Source organism: Actinia tenebrosa, unplaced genomic scaffold (assembly GCF_029948245.1).
Source record: "Actinia tenebrosa isolate PJP-AT-01 unplaced genomic scaffold, QUT_ActTen_1.0 PGA_scaffold5__44_contigs__length_20552954, whole genome shotgun sequence".
NCBI classification, from domain to species: Eukaryota; Metazoa; Cnidaria; class Anthozoa; order Actiniaria; family Actiniidae; genus Actinia; species Actinia tenebrosa.
The window spans coordinates 9,274,034-9,289,742 of NW_028292582.1; the positions used below are offsets into that span (position 1 = coordinate 9,274,034).

Sequence of the window (15,709 nt, forward strand, 5' to 3'; positions counted from 1 at the left end):
TTTTATAGTTCAAAGAGAGATCAACGTCGTAAGGCAATGAAAACCAAAGACTCAGACGAAGAAGAAGACCTAGATTACGAAGGTGCCCTTCAACATTTCGTCCTCAGCTCCACTCGTTTAGTTGGGCCCGAAGCAGTCGATAGTAACCTGGATCATGTCGACGGTGACGCCACTGATGACGGATTTTTATCCGAGGAAGTCAAACCACAAGCGATGTATATTGTCTTAAACTCCCATGACGTCATACAGTTGACTGTTACTCCTACGTCACTGGGTGTTCTAACTGATTTAAGCACGGTAAGCTGAGCGTGTCTATACCGGTCTCTTTCTCTCCTCCTCCCTAACTACAGTGGTACCTCTATTGATCCATTCTGATATTCTGAGGTAATATTTCGTCTTGAGTAAATCTAGTCTAATGCGTTTACCACTCCTGGTGGACGGCTTGATGCCTAAGGCCTAGGGCAAACGTCGAACTTTCCATGCACCGAACTCATTAAAAACAATGGATATCAGGTGGTAATGAGGCGGCATACTTCGATGTAATTAATTTCGGGACATGGAAAGTTTGACGTTTGCCCTAGGCCTAACAGGCCTTGCGACCCAATTGATAAGGCAGCCGGTTATAGCACGGGCACTGATGATGGTCGTCACCAGCGTCTTCAGTGGATCTTTTACGTCCGCCTTATACAGGGTTATATAGTGAAGACAGACGGGGCCTACGGTTTTAAGTTCTTGTCCGAGAAGACTTTAAGACCCTGAGTGTTGGTCCGGCCGAAAATAATCAGTTCGTATCTTTTATGTTACAGTCAAAACGGCTCAAGATGACCCCCCCCCCCCCCCCTAGTTTCCATCAATGGTTTCATTATTTGAATCTTCAAATTTACTTTAATTTGACTGTATTGGCCGGCGGCATTGAAAAACCAATTTCACAATAAGCCGTTGGAATGTCTGAGCTCGCAGAACATCGAAAACCGCATTAACAATATAAGCAAATCTTATGTTAATTAAGGACAGATTCCCACAAAAAAATTTTCTTATAACAATTTTTTTATCTTTTCTCGCTTTCCTTAAGGCATTCACAGAGAAAACAGAAGGAAGAGTGCGTAGTATACAGGGACCTACATTCTCCATTCGCAATGAGGTAAAGCGTCCAAACTAAATGTGTATTTCCTTTTACAACTGGCTTCATACAGATTGATCGCTTCATAGGTGACCCTAATAGCCTGATTACGGCGCACTGGGATAAGGGACTGGGGAGCTGTTGAAATTGGGGATTGGTTCCCTCTCCTCATTCCTCCACGTCCAAGAGGTTCTACAGTCAAACTAATTTCTTCAATATCATCGAACCCTGGTACAAGCCTTTGACCCATGCCCAGGTCGAATTGGAATATATTGTGTTGATTTCTGCAGTGGAAGATAAAGGAGAACCCAGAGAAAAGACCTTCAGTTGACCCCTTGCATGTGACGTCAAAGCAGCTCGATGGGGGGACAAAACAAAAGAATTGCAATCTCCTGAGAATTGGAACCTATTGTTTTGTCCCCCAGATTGAGCTGCAAGGGGTCTATAGTCCTTTTTAGCTTCATTTTTTGTTGTCCACATTTCAGACCATGTGATGTCACTCTTGGGAGTTGGTTCTCTAATGTGTAAATATTTTAACATATTCGTCATTAGAGAACAATTCTCAAGGGAATGTCATGTGTCGATAGAAGTAAAAGTTAGGTCTACAGGAATTAGATTGCCATGACCATGATCTGTCTAAATTTTCTAACAATTTTTTACCCTTGTTATATTTTAGCTTGGTCTTCATGCTACAGTCGTTGTTGCCCACGATGAAAAGGTATTTAACTGTTTGCAATAGCCAATAGCTCCACAGATCTGAAAAGCCGCGATTTTGTTTAACCTCCGAAACGACGAACCGGAAAAAAAAAAAAAAAAAAAAAAAAGAAGAGGAGAGCAAAAGAGGTTTTATTCCACAGTAAATATGAGAAAAAGCCCGTTTGATGAAGAATGTTCGTTTAGTAAATGGTCCACTAAATAGAGACAACACAGTATATAGTTTGAAGTTTATTTCTTTTAGATACTTGACAGAAGCGACGAAATCTTGACAGTATGCCACAGGAAGCCCAAACTCGAACGTAATGTTAGTCTATCTGATGCTTTCGCGGCTATGGCCGTCACACTTCTTGCTGAGCACAAAAAGAACAAGAAAAAAAAACTTTTTTCTGAGCCACTTTTGGATCGATTTAGAGAGAAGTTTTCTAAGATCCAGAAAAAGAGGTCCTCATCCTTGCCGACGCTCCCATTAGAAGGGAAGACTCCAAAGAGTAAAGCATCAAGATTTCATATCGGAGATAAAGCGAACGGGAAGAAACGGAGACTGGAGAAGAGTGCGTCCAGTGATTCTGGGTCAACGAGCTCGTAAGTATAGTTTTTAAACCACTTGTCTTGTTGGACTGGGATGAATGAATGATGAAATGAATAAAAAGAAAGAAGAGTAAAAAAAGGAAAGGGAAATTAAAAGAATGTAATAATTGGAAATGCAAACGATAGCAAAACAGAAAAGAGATGAGGCGAGGTGTGGTGCGGTGCGGTGCGGTGCGGTGCGGTGCGGTGCGGTGCGGTGCGGTGCGGTGCGGTGCGGTGCGGTGCGGTGCGGTGCGGTGCGGTGCGGTGCGGTGTGGTGTGGTTAGGTGTAATTTGGTGTGGTGTGATGTCGTTAGGTGCGGTGTGGTGTTTTTTAGATGTGGTGTGGTGTGGTTATGTGTGATGTGGTGTGATATGATGTAGTGTAGTGTGATGTGGTTGTAGAGTGGTGCAGTGAGGTGTGATGTGATGTGACGTGATGTGGTATAGTGCGGTTAGGTGTGGTGTGGTGTAGTTATGTGATATTGGGGTTGGGTGGTATGATATGAATAGGTGTGGTGTGTATAATGTAGTGGTGTGTAGTGTAGTGTTATGTAATGCAGTGTAATTTTTATAAGATAATTATTGCACACAAAAAAAAGAAAGAGATGGAATATAAATGACTCACTAGAAAAGTAAATGAAGTAGAGTGATTTTGATGTTCTTTTTCTTCTTTTAAATCGTTCTACATGGTCTTGCTTCTTGCAACAATCGTTCCTTGTATTTATTCTTTCTCCAGTGATACTTCAAAACATGATTCGTTGTCTGCGAAAAAGCCCCGTAGTGATACAAGTGATTCAGATGATGAAGATAAGTGGAAAACGCGCGTGCGCAGAAGAAAACGCGAGCTCTTTTCGTTGGCTAAACACTTGGAAGAAGATGAGACAGATTCCGCAGTGGATGCTGAGAAGGCCACTCTAACAGGTCAGTGAGTTAAGAAGAAAATAATTTAAACCTTCAAATTGTATTGATACCCTGAAACCACCTCTGGGCTGATCTAATTCACTGCACGGCTAACTCACAGATCAAACCCTGAAACAACCTCTGTGCTGATCTAAGTCAGGGCACGGCTAACTCACAGATCTAACCCTGAAACAACCTCCGGGCTGATCTAAGTTAGTGCATGGCTAACTCACAGATTTAACCCTAAAACAACCTCTGGGCTGATCTAAGTCAGGGCACGGCTAACTTACAGAGTGAACCCTAAAACAACCTCTCGGCTGATCTAAGTCAGGGCATGGCTAACTCACAGATTGAACCCTGAAACAACCTCTGGGCTGATCTAAGTCAGGGCACGGCTAACTCACACATTGAACCCTAAAACAACCTCTGGGCTGATCTAAGTCAGTGCATGGCTAACTCACAGATTGAACCCTAAAACAACCTCTGGGCTGATCTAAGTCAGTGCATGGCTAACTCACAGATTGAACCCTAAAACAACCTCTGGGCTGATCTAAGTCAGTGCATGGCTAACTCACAGATTGAACCCTAAAACAACCTCGGGGCTGATCTAAGTCAGTGCATGGCTAACTCACAGATTGAACCCTGAAACAACCTCTGGGCTGATCTAAGTCAGGGCATGGCTAACTCACAGATTGAACCCTAAAACAACCTCTGGGCTGATCTAAGTCAGTGCATGGCTAACTCACAGATCTAACCCTAAAACAACCTCTGGGCTGATCTAAGTCAGGGCATGGCTAACTCACAGATTGAACCCTAAAACAACCTCTGGGCTGATCTAAGTCAGTGCATGGCTAACTCACAGATCTAACCCTAAAACAACCTCTGGGCTGATCTAAATCAGAGCACGGCTAACTCACAGATCAAACCCTGAAACAACCTCTGGGCTGATCTAAGTCAGGGCACGGCTAACTCACAGATTGAATTCTGAAACAACATCTGGGCTGATCTAAGTCAGGGCACGGCTAACTTACAGATTGAACCCTGAAACAACCCCTCGGCTGATCTAAGTCAGGGCACGGCTAACTCACAGATAGAACCCTGAAACAACCTCTGGGCTGATCTAAGTTAGGGCACGGCTAACTCACAGATAGAACCCTGAAACAACCTCTTGGCTGATCTAATTCAGGGCACGGCTAACTCACAGATCTAACCCTGAAACAACCTCTGGGCTGATCTAAGTCAGGGCACGGCTAACTCACAGATTGAACCCTAAAACTACCTCTGGGCTGATCTAAGTCAGGGCACGGCTAACTCACAGATCTAACCCTGAAACAACCTCTGGGCTGATCTAAGTCAGGGCACGGCTAACTCACAGATTGAACCCTAAAACTACCTCTGGGCTGATCTAAGTCAGGGCACGGCTAACTCACAGATCTAACCCTGAAACAACCTCTGGGCTGATCTAATTCATAGTCCAATAAATTTTACTCCGCAGTTTACATTCTAATATATCGAAGTCTCTTTCCTAGATATTATTAAGGTGAACGATACTGACGAAGAGGTTGGTCAGAAGATAGCATATGCTGTGGGTAATGTTGGTGCAGTTATCGGTGGAATATCCTCGCCTAAGTTCAGTGACAGTGAACAAGAAGATTCGTCGCCCAGAAAAGAAGCTGTACAATCGACCGACGATTCTGTTGATGGCAGGCGAGAGCAAGAGGAAGAAAGCTACCTTGCATTTGAAGTATGTCCTTTACTACTTCTGTAGAACCCGTGTTTTGATTGGTCGATTAGCGACCTAACATGCTCCAAATTATAATAAAAGTCTTAAAATTTTGTTGATACCATGAAACAACCTTTTAGGCGATCCAAGTCATGGCATGGCTAACTCGTAGATCGAGCCCTGAAACAACCTTTGCGCTGATCTAAGTCGGGACATGGCTAACTCGTAGATCGAACCCTGAAACAACCTCGTTGCATATCTAAGTCAGAGGATGGCTAACACACGGATCAATTTGTTTCGATTTACATCGTTTTATTTTGTTATTTCATTTCTGTAGGTCGATGGTTTTTATATTGTGGACTATGTACCTATAACTCGTTCAGGGCGTTACCTGTACAAGCTGAAACCACGTGTTGGAAATGAGGTATGTCAAACTGTTGTGTGTAATGTGTACCTTTTCCAGATTACGTCTCATTGCCTAGAAATTGTTTGTTTGAGTTGTATCCATATTAATGTGTCTTATCATGTGCTATCATTAAAGTGAGGATTTGACCTCTTTACCTTAGACCGCTTGAGTGTAATGTTTCCCCATTTCAGACCACGTGTCATTCTCTCTAGAATAAGATTCTTTGTTTGAGTTGTATCGATATTCATGTGTCTTCTCATGTGCAACCGTTAAACAAAGAAATGATCATTCTCTAATCTACCCCTTTTTATATTTCTAGACCAACTTAAACAGCCATGCCGTTGTTCAGGTGGATATTAAGAATGGACAAAAGACAGTGATTATACGCTCTCCCTTACAGGTAGCGTACTTTAGAGAAATCAAGAATTTTTCTTTTCGAAACCAAGTAATAGTATGTTGCTTATGTTACAAGTGTCATCCAATGATTGGAAGCACAGCAATTCTCATTCATTTGGCAATCCGGCATTTATTCATTCATTCTCTTCTATCCTATCCCTTTCCTTCCTCCCCTAGCTTTCTTCTCCCCTTCCTCTTTATTCTCTTTTTCTTTCTTTCTTCCTTCCTTTCTTTCTTTCTTCCTTCCCTCCCTCCCTCCCTCCCTCACTCCTTCTTTCCTTCGTTCGTTCCTTCCTTCCTTCCTTCCTTCGTTCCTTCCTTCGTTCCTTCCTTCCTTCGTTCGTTCGTTCCTTCCTTCCTTCCTTCCTTCCTTCCTTCGTTCCTTCCTTCGTTCCTTCCTTCCTTCGTTCCTTCCTTCGTTCCTTCGTTCCTTCCTTCCTTCCTTCGTTCCTTCCTTCCTTCGTTCCTTCTTCCTTCCTTCTTCCTTCCTTCCTTCCTTCCTTCCTTCGTTCCTTCCTTCCTTCGTTCCTTCCTTCCTTCCTTCGTTCCTTCCTTCCTTCCTTCGTTCCTTCGTTCCTTCCTTCGTTCCTTCCTTCCTTCCTTCCTTCCTTCCTTCGTTCCTTCCTTCCTTCGTTCCTTCCTTCGTTCCTTCCTTCGTTCCTTCCTTCGTTCCTTCCTTCGTTCCTTCCTTCGTTCCTTCCTTCGTTCCTTCCTTCGTTCCTTCCTTTCTTCCTTCCTTTCTTCCTTCCTTCCTTCCTTCCTTCCTTCCTTTCTTTCTTTTTTCTTTTTTTCTTTCGTTCCTTCGTTTGCTCGTCCGTCCGTCCGTTTCTTTGTTCGTTAGTTCGTTCTTTCATCATTTCTTTTTTTTATAAAATGTTTTATGCATATCACGAAGAACATTACAAGTACAAAACAGTAATTCATTACTACATTATTTCTCTCTCTCTTCTCTCTCTTTCCTCCTCCCATCCTTCCATTCCTTTATTCATGTACTTCTTCATTCATTTTATTTGTCTGCTTTTTAGCTTTTCAATCATCTGGCCATGCCCGTAGATCTTCTGGTGTTCGACGATATGAAGATAGGAAAGAAAAATCCTTATAATTATGTCCAGACAGTTGCTCCTGGTACTACCAATAACATACCAATGTCTATAGCACATGATAAGGATCTGTATATTAAACCACACTACCCCAGGTAATGTTATTTGAAGACCGTTTCTTTAAAACATCAAAATTACCGCTGATTTTTTGTCTTTTTACTCTCTTGGGAATTTTCAAACCTTGAAATCTTTGGCTTGATCTAAGTCAGGGCACGGCTAATTCACATATGATACCCTGAAACAACCTCTGGGCTATCGAACCCTGAAACAACCTCTGCGCTGATCTAAGTCAGAGCACGGCTAACTCACAGAACGAACCCTGAAACAACGTTTAGGCTGATCAATGTCACTCATCGGTAAATTACCGAGGTTGGAACCGGAACTGGAGAGCCTGAATGAAAACCCTCAAATCAAGTATTGTAGCATTAAATGAATATATGTGTTTTTTCCAGGTGCGATGTTTGTCCAGATTCCATATCCTGGCGTTTATTTTCTAAGAACGAGTGTGACTTCATTTTAAAATTCCCGCAAGAGCCATTAGTGACGTCCTTAGAGTCACTGGAATCTCTTGAGTCACTGGAATCTGAAGAACCTCTACAGGTCAAGGTACAGTAAATATATGACAGGGCTATACAATGCTTGTTATAACTATATTTAAAAAGTTTCGATTTATAGAGGGTAACACAAAATAGTTACGATATCTAACAGACCAATGGCTCTCCAGAAGACTCCGGAACTCCTATTAAACTCTGGAATAGCGTTTGAGGAATGCTGCATGAATCTTGAAACTCTCGCGGTTTGCGTAAAGATGGTTTTACACGAGGCGCTTCGCAACAACGATTTTTTCGCGCAACAATCATGCTCAAAAATTATTCTGGTGTAAAATGGCGCGCGGTTACGATTGTTAACGATATTGTATTGCGGCAACATAATGTAGGATTTTGAAAACCTTCAAAACTCACAACATTGTTGCCATCAATGTGTGTGGCCGCCCGCGCTATGTTACACGAGGCCAACTATTAACACAACAATGTTACGCTAAAAATCGTCTCAAAAAATCACCTTAAAAGGCATTAAAAAATGAGAATATAAAATATTCCTTGGCTAAAACCTCCAAGTTTTTATTTTTTGATCGCACCAAAGTATTGTCATCAATTTGACAGGTCCGCTGGCAAGAGGATATTTTGAACAAGAAGCCAAGTAATGACGTACCTCATCACGTGATCCACCTCCATCCACCAATCACGTTACATAATTTGCTGCCAGTAGAGATAGCACGTTTATCAAAGGTACGAGAATAATATAGTGGTAGAAGTACTTTGAAATGAGAAAAGAGAAGAGCAGGGCAGGGGAGAAGCAGAAGAGAGCTTGGCAGGGCAAAGCAAGAATGAAACAGAGTAGGGCAATGCAAAGAAGAGTAGGGCAGTGCAGAGCAAGGCAAAGTAGAGCAGAGCAAAGCAGGGCAGATAAGGGGAAAACAAAAAGCAAAGGAGAGCAGGGCAGGACAGGGAGAAGAAGAAGAGAGCTTGGCATGGAAAAGTAGGGGAGAGTAAAATAGAATAGGGCAGTGTAGAGCAGAGTATGGCAGGCAGAGTAGAGTTGGGCAGTGCAGAACAGAGCAGGGAAGGGCAGGACAGGACAGGGCAAAGCAGATAAGAGCAGAGCAGAGAAGTGTAGGGCAGAACAGAGCAGGGAAAAGCAAAAAGCAGAGGAGACGGGCCTGGGGTAGGGCAGTGCAAATTAGAGCAGGGCAGAGCAGAAGAGAGTAGAACCCAAATAAAAATTTATGGGAGGATCATCCTACTTCCATATATTTCTGCTTCGAAAGTGGCTCGTATGTAAAACTGTACCAAAACAAAGCTGACATGCTCAACCAAGGTAGATACTACGTTGGAATTCAATAGTTTTGCAGTCAGTTGTATATTTAATTGTTGTTCTTTGGCAGGCTAACGAAGAAAAAGAAGAACTGGTTCTACCTGGTGAAAAGGTTTCTGTCATGACTGAATCGGTAGAAAATGTTTGTCAGCTGACAATAAAGGTACGAAAGCACTGTCGTTTGCCTTTTTTGTTGACTTGTTGTAGGAGGTGTTTTGAAGCTTTTGTTGCTAGTTTTGCAGTTGCTGCTGTTTATGTGATGTTGCTGTTACTGCTGCTGTTGTTGCTACTGTTTCTGTTGCTGCTGTTACTAATCATGCTGCTTCTGATGCTGCGGTTGTTTTTGCTGCTGCTGTTGCTGCTGTTGTTGTTGTTGCTGTTGTTGCTGTTGCTGTTGTTGTTGCTGCTGTTGCTGTTGTTTTTGTTGTTGTTGCTGCTGCTGTCGTTGCTGCTGCTGTCGTTGCTGCTGTTGCTGATGCTGCTTCTTATGCTGCTGCTGTTGCTGTAGTTGTTGCCGTTACTGTTGTTGTGTTGTTATTGCCTCTGCTGTTGGTACTTTTCACAGTTGTCGATGCTGTCATTAAGCCACTAAATAGGAGAAATCTATGCATAACGTATAGACTTATAACGAAAAATATGTATAAATTGTTATATTCGTAACTATTTCCAGCTAAAGAACTACAAAGAAGAAGACTGGGTTGGTACGTTGAGCATAACCAAGGAAACAGGAAAAACAACAGAACTAGTCGTGACTTCTTTACAAGACAACACAAATCAACTGGTTAGTATTCTTAAGTTTACTGTTTGATGTGCGTGGAATTTTCTTTACGGAACTCTAGTTTGCAATAAGTAAGCAAGAGTGAATTGACCTAATCGGCTAACGTGTTGCTATGTACGTTACCACCCAATTCAAACCTTCTGGGAATAGAAGCGTTAAATGTTTCTATGAATTCAACTGTGAAACCAAAATATAACGAACAATGAAACTTACTCCCATGTGGTTTGAATTGGGTGGAAACGTTTATAGCAACACATTAGCCGGTTAGGTCTATCAAGGGTGCCGTACTGTACTGTGACGGTACACTTGCCTCTCGCCCTTGGGGTGTCGAAATCGATTCCTGGACATTACATGAGTATAGTTTATTAGGTCTCTCCAATCGTCTTTCCCTTGATTCAACGTTTTTCTCCGGGTTCTCCAGTTTCCCTTCCTTCGAAAAGCTAAAAAGGTATATTCCAATTCCTGTCTTCCCATTCATTCGTTCCAACGACGTCAAGATTGTACGTGTCCTAACGTCCTATTGTAGACAATTGGAATATATTACTATATACATAGAAATAGCGCTTTATAAATGATGTTATAATCATTCATATTACTCTTTTAATCTTTAGGTTCTCGGGGTGCTGATAATGCCAAGTGGTACTACTGATGTAACATTATATGCACCATACTGGTTGATCAACAAGACCTATTTTCCAATGGAATGCAGGGTAAGAATGGCCATCCTTTTTTAAATTTTCCATCCCCATTTTCATACATATTATTCACTAAAGGCCCTGTAACACATTGAAATCTTTAGCTAAAACTAGTTTCCAACGGCGTTGCGATACAAGTTTCACGGGGGTGTTACACGGCGCAATTTCGTCCTTAGATCAGGCCAGAGGTTGTTTCAGGGATTGATCTGTGAGTTAGCCGTGCCCTGACTTTGATCAGCCCAGAGGTTGTTTCAGGGTTTGATCTGTGAGTTAGCCATGCCGTGACTTAGATCAGCCCAGAGGTTGCTTTAGGATCCGATCTGTGAGTTGGCCATGCTCTGACTAGATCAGCCCAGAGGTTGTTTCAGGGTTCGATCTGTGAGTTAGCCATGCCCTGACTTAGATCAGCCCAGAGGTTGTTCCAGTGTTCGATCTGTGAGTTAGTTTTGCTTTTACTTAATTCAGCCCAGAGGCGGTTTCAGAGTGACTTTTTACTTAAAATGTCGAGTGTTTGGTTGCAGGTGTCTAAGACGCATCAAATCTATAATCAAACAGCAGTGGACGATCAGCCAGTACTGTTTAACTTTACTGGAAAGTCATCTAGGAGGGTAAGTGTTCTTTGCCAAGAGTATGGGGTAACAAAAGACATGACCGAGTAGAAGTCTGAGTAGAAGTTGCTAACTTTGCTCGAAAAATTTGCACATGATTAGACTTTCGTCTTGGCTGGGATGATCGTGTAAAATTGTCCCGTCTCTTAGAGACGTTAAGCACAGAGGGCCACAAGTTTATAAACGTTAAGTTACAACTGTCAAATCCTCTTCTTCTTGTATACTAGGTACGACTAAAGATTCTAGATTGTCCTTGGTCCAAAAGGTTTTCACTTGATGCTGTAGGCGACTGTGGAGTCGTGACGTGTCATAACCCCAAGAAAACACGAAAGTTTGAGGTGACTTGAAATAATTATTTGACCTTAATAAATACAGTGGTACCTCTATTAAATAGACACCTTCGGGACATTTCCTGGAGTTCTTTTAAAAGACGGTGTCTGCTCAATGGAAGTTTGCTTGACAATAAAAATGAAAGGAAATTTTCGAACTGTGCAACTAGCTATCCGTTTAATGAAGGGTGTCCGATGAATAGAGGTTTGTTTTACAGTAAATATGGGAAGAAAATCTCGCAACTGTGCAACTAGCTGTCCGGTCAATGAAGGGTGTCCGATGAATAGAGGTTTGTTTTACAGTAAATATGGGAAGGAAATCTCGCGACTGTGCAACTAGCTGTCCGTTTAATGAAGGGTGTCCGATGAATAGAGGTTTGTTTTACAGTAAATATGGAAAGAAAATGTCAGGATCGTACAGCTAGCTGCTCGTTCGATGACGGGTGTCCGCTTAATAAGGGCTCCGCTTAACGGAGGTACCACTGTAATTGTCTGGTGGACACGGAAGCAACTCGAGATTCTAGATCCGACCACCAGGAAGATAAACTCGCATCTTGTTTTATTTTTCATGATTCAGTTTGTTGTACAAATCGAGATGTCGCAGACAGGTCTTACTAAGATCATCACTTTAACACCCAAGTACGTGGTCATCAACAAAACAGAGGTAGGTACACCTAGGAGATGGGATGAATTTGACACTTAGCTTATTTAATGAATAGTGAATCCAAACCTCTTTACCTTGGGCTTGCCAGCGCCAATAAATTAGGGGGGAGGGGGGTGCTAATTTATATATCGCAAGAAATTGTGGGATACCTTGTTATGTCAATTTCATGTTTGATTTCCGGTACTGAAAATAGCCTTGAATCCTAATCTGTTCTCCATTTTAACTTTTAAGTGTAGTGACATCATTGACATTTTTACCTTGGCCGTATTTTTTTCCCCATTTCAGAACACGTGTCATTCCCTATCATGCCTTTTTACTTTATGCTCTGTTATTACTAAACATTGATTTCGTTCTTCATAATTGAAATCATCTTCATTGAGGGATGGCTTTTGTTGATTGATTGATTTTGTTTTCAGTTTTCCATATCGTACTGTGAAGACAGCTCAAAGTCACCACTGTGGTTTGCCATTGAACCAGACGAGGTAAAGTAGGATCTTTCCTTGCTTTTTTTTCATTGAAATGATATCTCCTCCGATCCTCCAATCCTCCCCGACTCAAACCAGAACAACAAGGACGTCTACATTCAGACTAAGTTCTGTTAATCATGTCCATTTTTCTTGCAACTTACAATGCAAGCTGACGATGGCAACTTGCAACGTAACGCTTCTTGGTCTGCGAAACCTGGTCTGGAAGAGATGCATTGCGATTGGTCACAGCGTTGCATTGCAAGTTGCAAAAAAAATTTCCTTATGTAACAGGGCCTTAACCACTGGACCGTCTCATCTTATGTCGTATTACTTTATTTCAAAAAAGGGTGTTACACCTTGTGCAAATTGCAAGCAACGGCGTTGTATTGCAAGTTGCGAGAAAAATCCTCGTGTAACAGGGCCTTACCATTAGACCGTCTCATCTTTTCCCATATTACAGATCAAGCCCTTTTGGCCAAAAAGTTCCGGTAAACGAATCCTCATCAAACCAACCTTGTCAGCGTTCGCCTCTAAAGCAATACCATTTGAATACTCACACACGACTGTACTGCGCATGTTCGAACCAAGGGCCATTAACGTCGAAGTGCACGGAGAGGTGGAGGACTCAGTGACCACAATTCTCTTCACACCCTACTCCCCTGGGGTGGCTACGATACGGATTGAAAACCTTTGTGATGATGTTGCTCTCCGGTTTATGCAAGAGTGAGTATTAGAAATCTGGAATTCAAGATTTATCTACCTATACCTTTAGCTATTGTATTACAAAATTCGACACGAAATACTAGTAATTTGAGCTATAGACCACTTGCAGCACTTCGGAATGCAGCTCAGTTTGGAGGGCAGATAGGTTTCCAATTCTCAGGAGATTGAAATTCTTTTGTTTTGTCCTCCAAATTGAGCTGCTTTGACGTCCCATGCTAGAGGTCTATTCCTAGATCTTAGCATCACTTATCTTCTTTGGCTACAGCAACCTTTTTAAAAATATGTACACTTTCAACTGTTCAGAGATGCAGGTCACGTGACCATACTTCAACCCCAGTTCTCCGTTCTGTACACGTGGGATGATCCTACCAAGACACGCAGGTTGTTATGGAAACCCTACCTCGGTGTGGACGATGCTATGGTAGCGCCTGTCTCCAAGGTAATGCAAAGAATAAACTATTTTGCGCCTATTGGTTTTTTATTCATTCACTCACTCACTCACTCACTCACTCACTCACTCACTCACTCACTCACTCATTTATTTATTTATTTATTTATTTATTTATTTATTTATTTATTTATTTATTTATTTATTTATTTATTTATTTATTTATAGTTGCATCGATATTATCCCCATTTTCATATTAACGTGCTTGCTTGCTTGCTTGCTATCTTTCCAATAAACAAACATTTATATGGTTCTTAAGCAAAAAAAAACTTCTTTTCAATTTAGGACGATCATGGCCACGTTCAACTAGAAGTCAACGCAAATGGTCCAGACATAAAAGAAGACCGTAAAACGATGGAAGACACAAACAACAAATGTGTTCCTTCCTGCCTGAAGCCATCAGTGCCGTCTCACGATTCTGATGATGATACTGGTGGTGCAGATGAGGTTGACAGTGTTGCTGCAAGGTTTAGAAGGAACAAGCGAACAAAGAAGACTATCTATTGGGTATCTTTACTGGATGGGCTTCAGAGAGTGTTGATCTTTACACAGAATGGTAAACTAGCTGCTGCTGCGAGAAGGGTGAGAAAAAGGTTCCGTTTCTGAGTTTCTGAGTTTTTGAAAATGATAATGGTGGTGATGCTGATAATAGTGATCTAATGAGGGTGATAATGAGGATGGTGGTGGTAGTGGTAATGGTGGCGGTGTTAATGATGGTGGTGGTAATGATGATAATAGTGATCTAATGATGATGATAACGAGGATGGTAGTGGTGGTGGCGATGATGATGATGATGGTTACAGTGGTAGTGGCGGTGGAGGTGATGATGGTGATAGTGATGATGGTGGTGGTGGTGATGGTAGTGATGATGATGGTGGTGGTGGTGGTGAAGATTGTGATGGTGATGATAATGATGGTTATGATGACGATGGCGATGATGATGATTATGATAATAGAACGTAAATGCCAAATGGCAGAGATTTTTTATCTCGTTTCCAAATTCAATTGTTACTAGTCTTCCTTTAAATTCTTGAAAACAGGAAATTGTTACTCAACAAACCTACCATCTTGGCTTACTATTAACCCCATTTTTCTTCCCAATTCAACAGAGCAGCGAATGCGAACCAGTAACCTTTGAATTATTCGTATCGTTGGATGGTGTTGGGATGTCACTAATGAACAGTAAGCCACAAGAGGTGGCAAACATAACGCTATCAAGGTAAAATCTACAAAAATCTAACTTTGAATTTTAGGGAGTGTGACACTTTAAGGGTAGCAAGGGTGGAGTAGGGGTAGTACACTCGCCTCTCACCGCTGTGGTGAAGGGATCGATCCTCAGACCTCAGTCACATGTAAGTAGAGATGCTTGTTGGTTCTCTCCTATGCTTCAAGAGTATTTTTCTGGCCGGTTCCGCGGTTGTCCTCCATCCGTTAAAATCAACTTTTATATTCGAATTCGATCATGGATCGAGGGTAACGGGTTTTCAAGCAACACCTACCATCATAAAACAAGGGGGCAAGTGCGCTGTTTTATAAACGGTATTAAGGTATCTTTTTTTAAATATATGTAGTTATTGTAGCACTTTATTGGTCATAGCAAGAGAAAATGAACCAAGAGAAGGAATCCCCGCGCCCCATCAGGCTATATTATATAATTAGTGATGGCGTTTTTAGAAATCATCTATTTAAATGTTTCTTTTTCTACACGCGCGTAATGTGCGCGCTCTACGCTGTTTGCTCATTTTTCATGTGTTTTTCTTATATTGCGCGCGCAAACTACAAACGATGGCAAATGTGATTCTAAAAATAGCATCAAACGGTGCCCATGATGGTAGCAAGCACGAATATCAGAGTTCATCTCTCTTAGTTCATTTTCTCTTGGTTATAGTTCAACATCTGTTTGGCAAGTAGAGAAGTCACCAGGTCGATGGAAAACCCTCGGTATTGAACTGGCTTCCTGGCTGGAAGACGCCTGGAAAAATGGCAAAGAACAGATTAAAATGGATGAAAAAGCTGAAGTAAGTTTACTAGGCATAAGCTAGTGAAGTGTGATCGTCAGGGTGAGTGTCGTGTTGAGAAAGACTGTTGTTGGTGGGGACCGACTTTTCGACAGCCTGTGCGGAAGTCATCTTCGAAGTCCAGATGACTCTGAATTTTTGAAATGGCTAATTGATATCTTGGGTTTTTTTG

General features: G+C 41.8%; 1 protein-coding gene across 2 annotated transcripts in view; it reads left to right on the forward strand.

The window, feature by feature from the left end:
- LOC116293259 (intermembrane lipid transfer protein VPS13C) overlaps window positions 1–15,709 on the forward strand; it is a 68,699-nt gene that overhangs the window by 40,878 nt on the left and 12,112 nt on the right. For both annotated transcript variants that reach the window (XM_089037524.1, XM_089037525.1), the window contains exons 74-96: window positions 9–297; window positions 1,073–1,141; window positions 1,797–1,838; window positions 2,079–2,419; window positions 3,144–3,328; window positions 4,837–5,051; window positions 5,368–5,454; window positions 5,756–5,836; window positions 6,858–7,027; window positions 7,385–7,538; window positions 8,096–8,221; window positions 8,878–8,970; window positions 9,478–9,588; window positions 10,197–10,295; window positions 10,802–10,888; window positions 11,116–11,226; window positions 11,795–11,881; window positions 12,298–12,363; window positions 12,809–13,071; window positions 13,375–13,510; window positions 13,805–14,101; window positions 14,629–14,738; window positions 15,408–15,537. In XM_089037524.1, coding sequence (XP_088893650.1) covers window positions 9–297; window positions 1,073–1,141; window positions 1,797–1,838; window positions 2,079–2,419; window positions 3,144–3,328; window positions 4,837–5,051; window positions 5,368–5,454; window positions 5,756–5,836; window positions 6,858–7,027; window positions 7,385–7,538; window positions 8,096–8,221; window positions 8,878–8,970; window positions 9,478–9,588; window positions 10,197–10,295; window positions 10,802–10,888; window positions 11,116–11,226; window positions 11,795–11,881; window positions 12,298–12,363; window positions 12,809–13,071; window positions 13,375–13,510; window positions 13,805–14,101; window positions 14,629–14,738; window positions 15,408–15,537 — 3,349 coding nt within the window. The remainder of the gene's footprint in view (window positions 1–8; window positions 298–1,072; window positions 1,142–1,796; window positions 1,839–2,078; window positions 2,420–3,143; window positions 3,329–4,836; window positions 5,052–5,367; window positions 5,455–5,755; window positions 5,837–6,857; window positions 7,028–7,384; window positions 7,539–8,095; window positions 8,222–8,877; window positions 8,971–9,477; window positions 9,589–10,196; window positions 10,296–10,801; window positions 10,889–11,115; window positions 11,227–11,794; window positions 11,882–12,297; window positions 12,364–12,808; window positions 13,072–13,374; window positions 13,511–13,804; window positions 14,102–14,628; window positions 14,739–15,407; window positions 15,538–15,709) is intronic.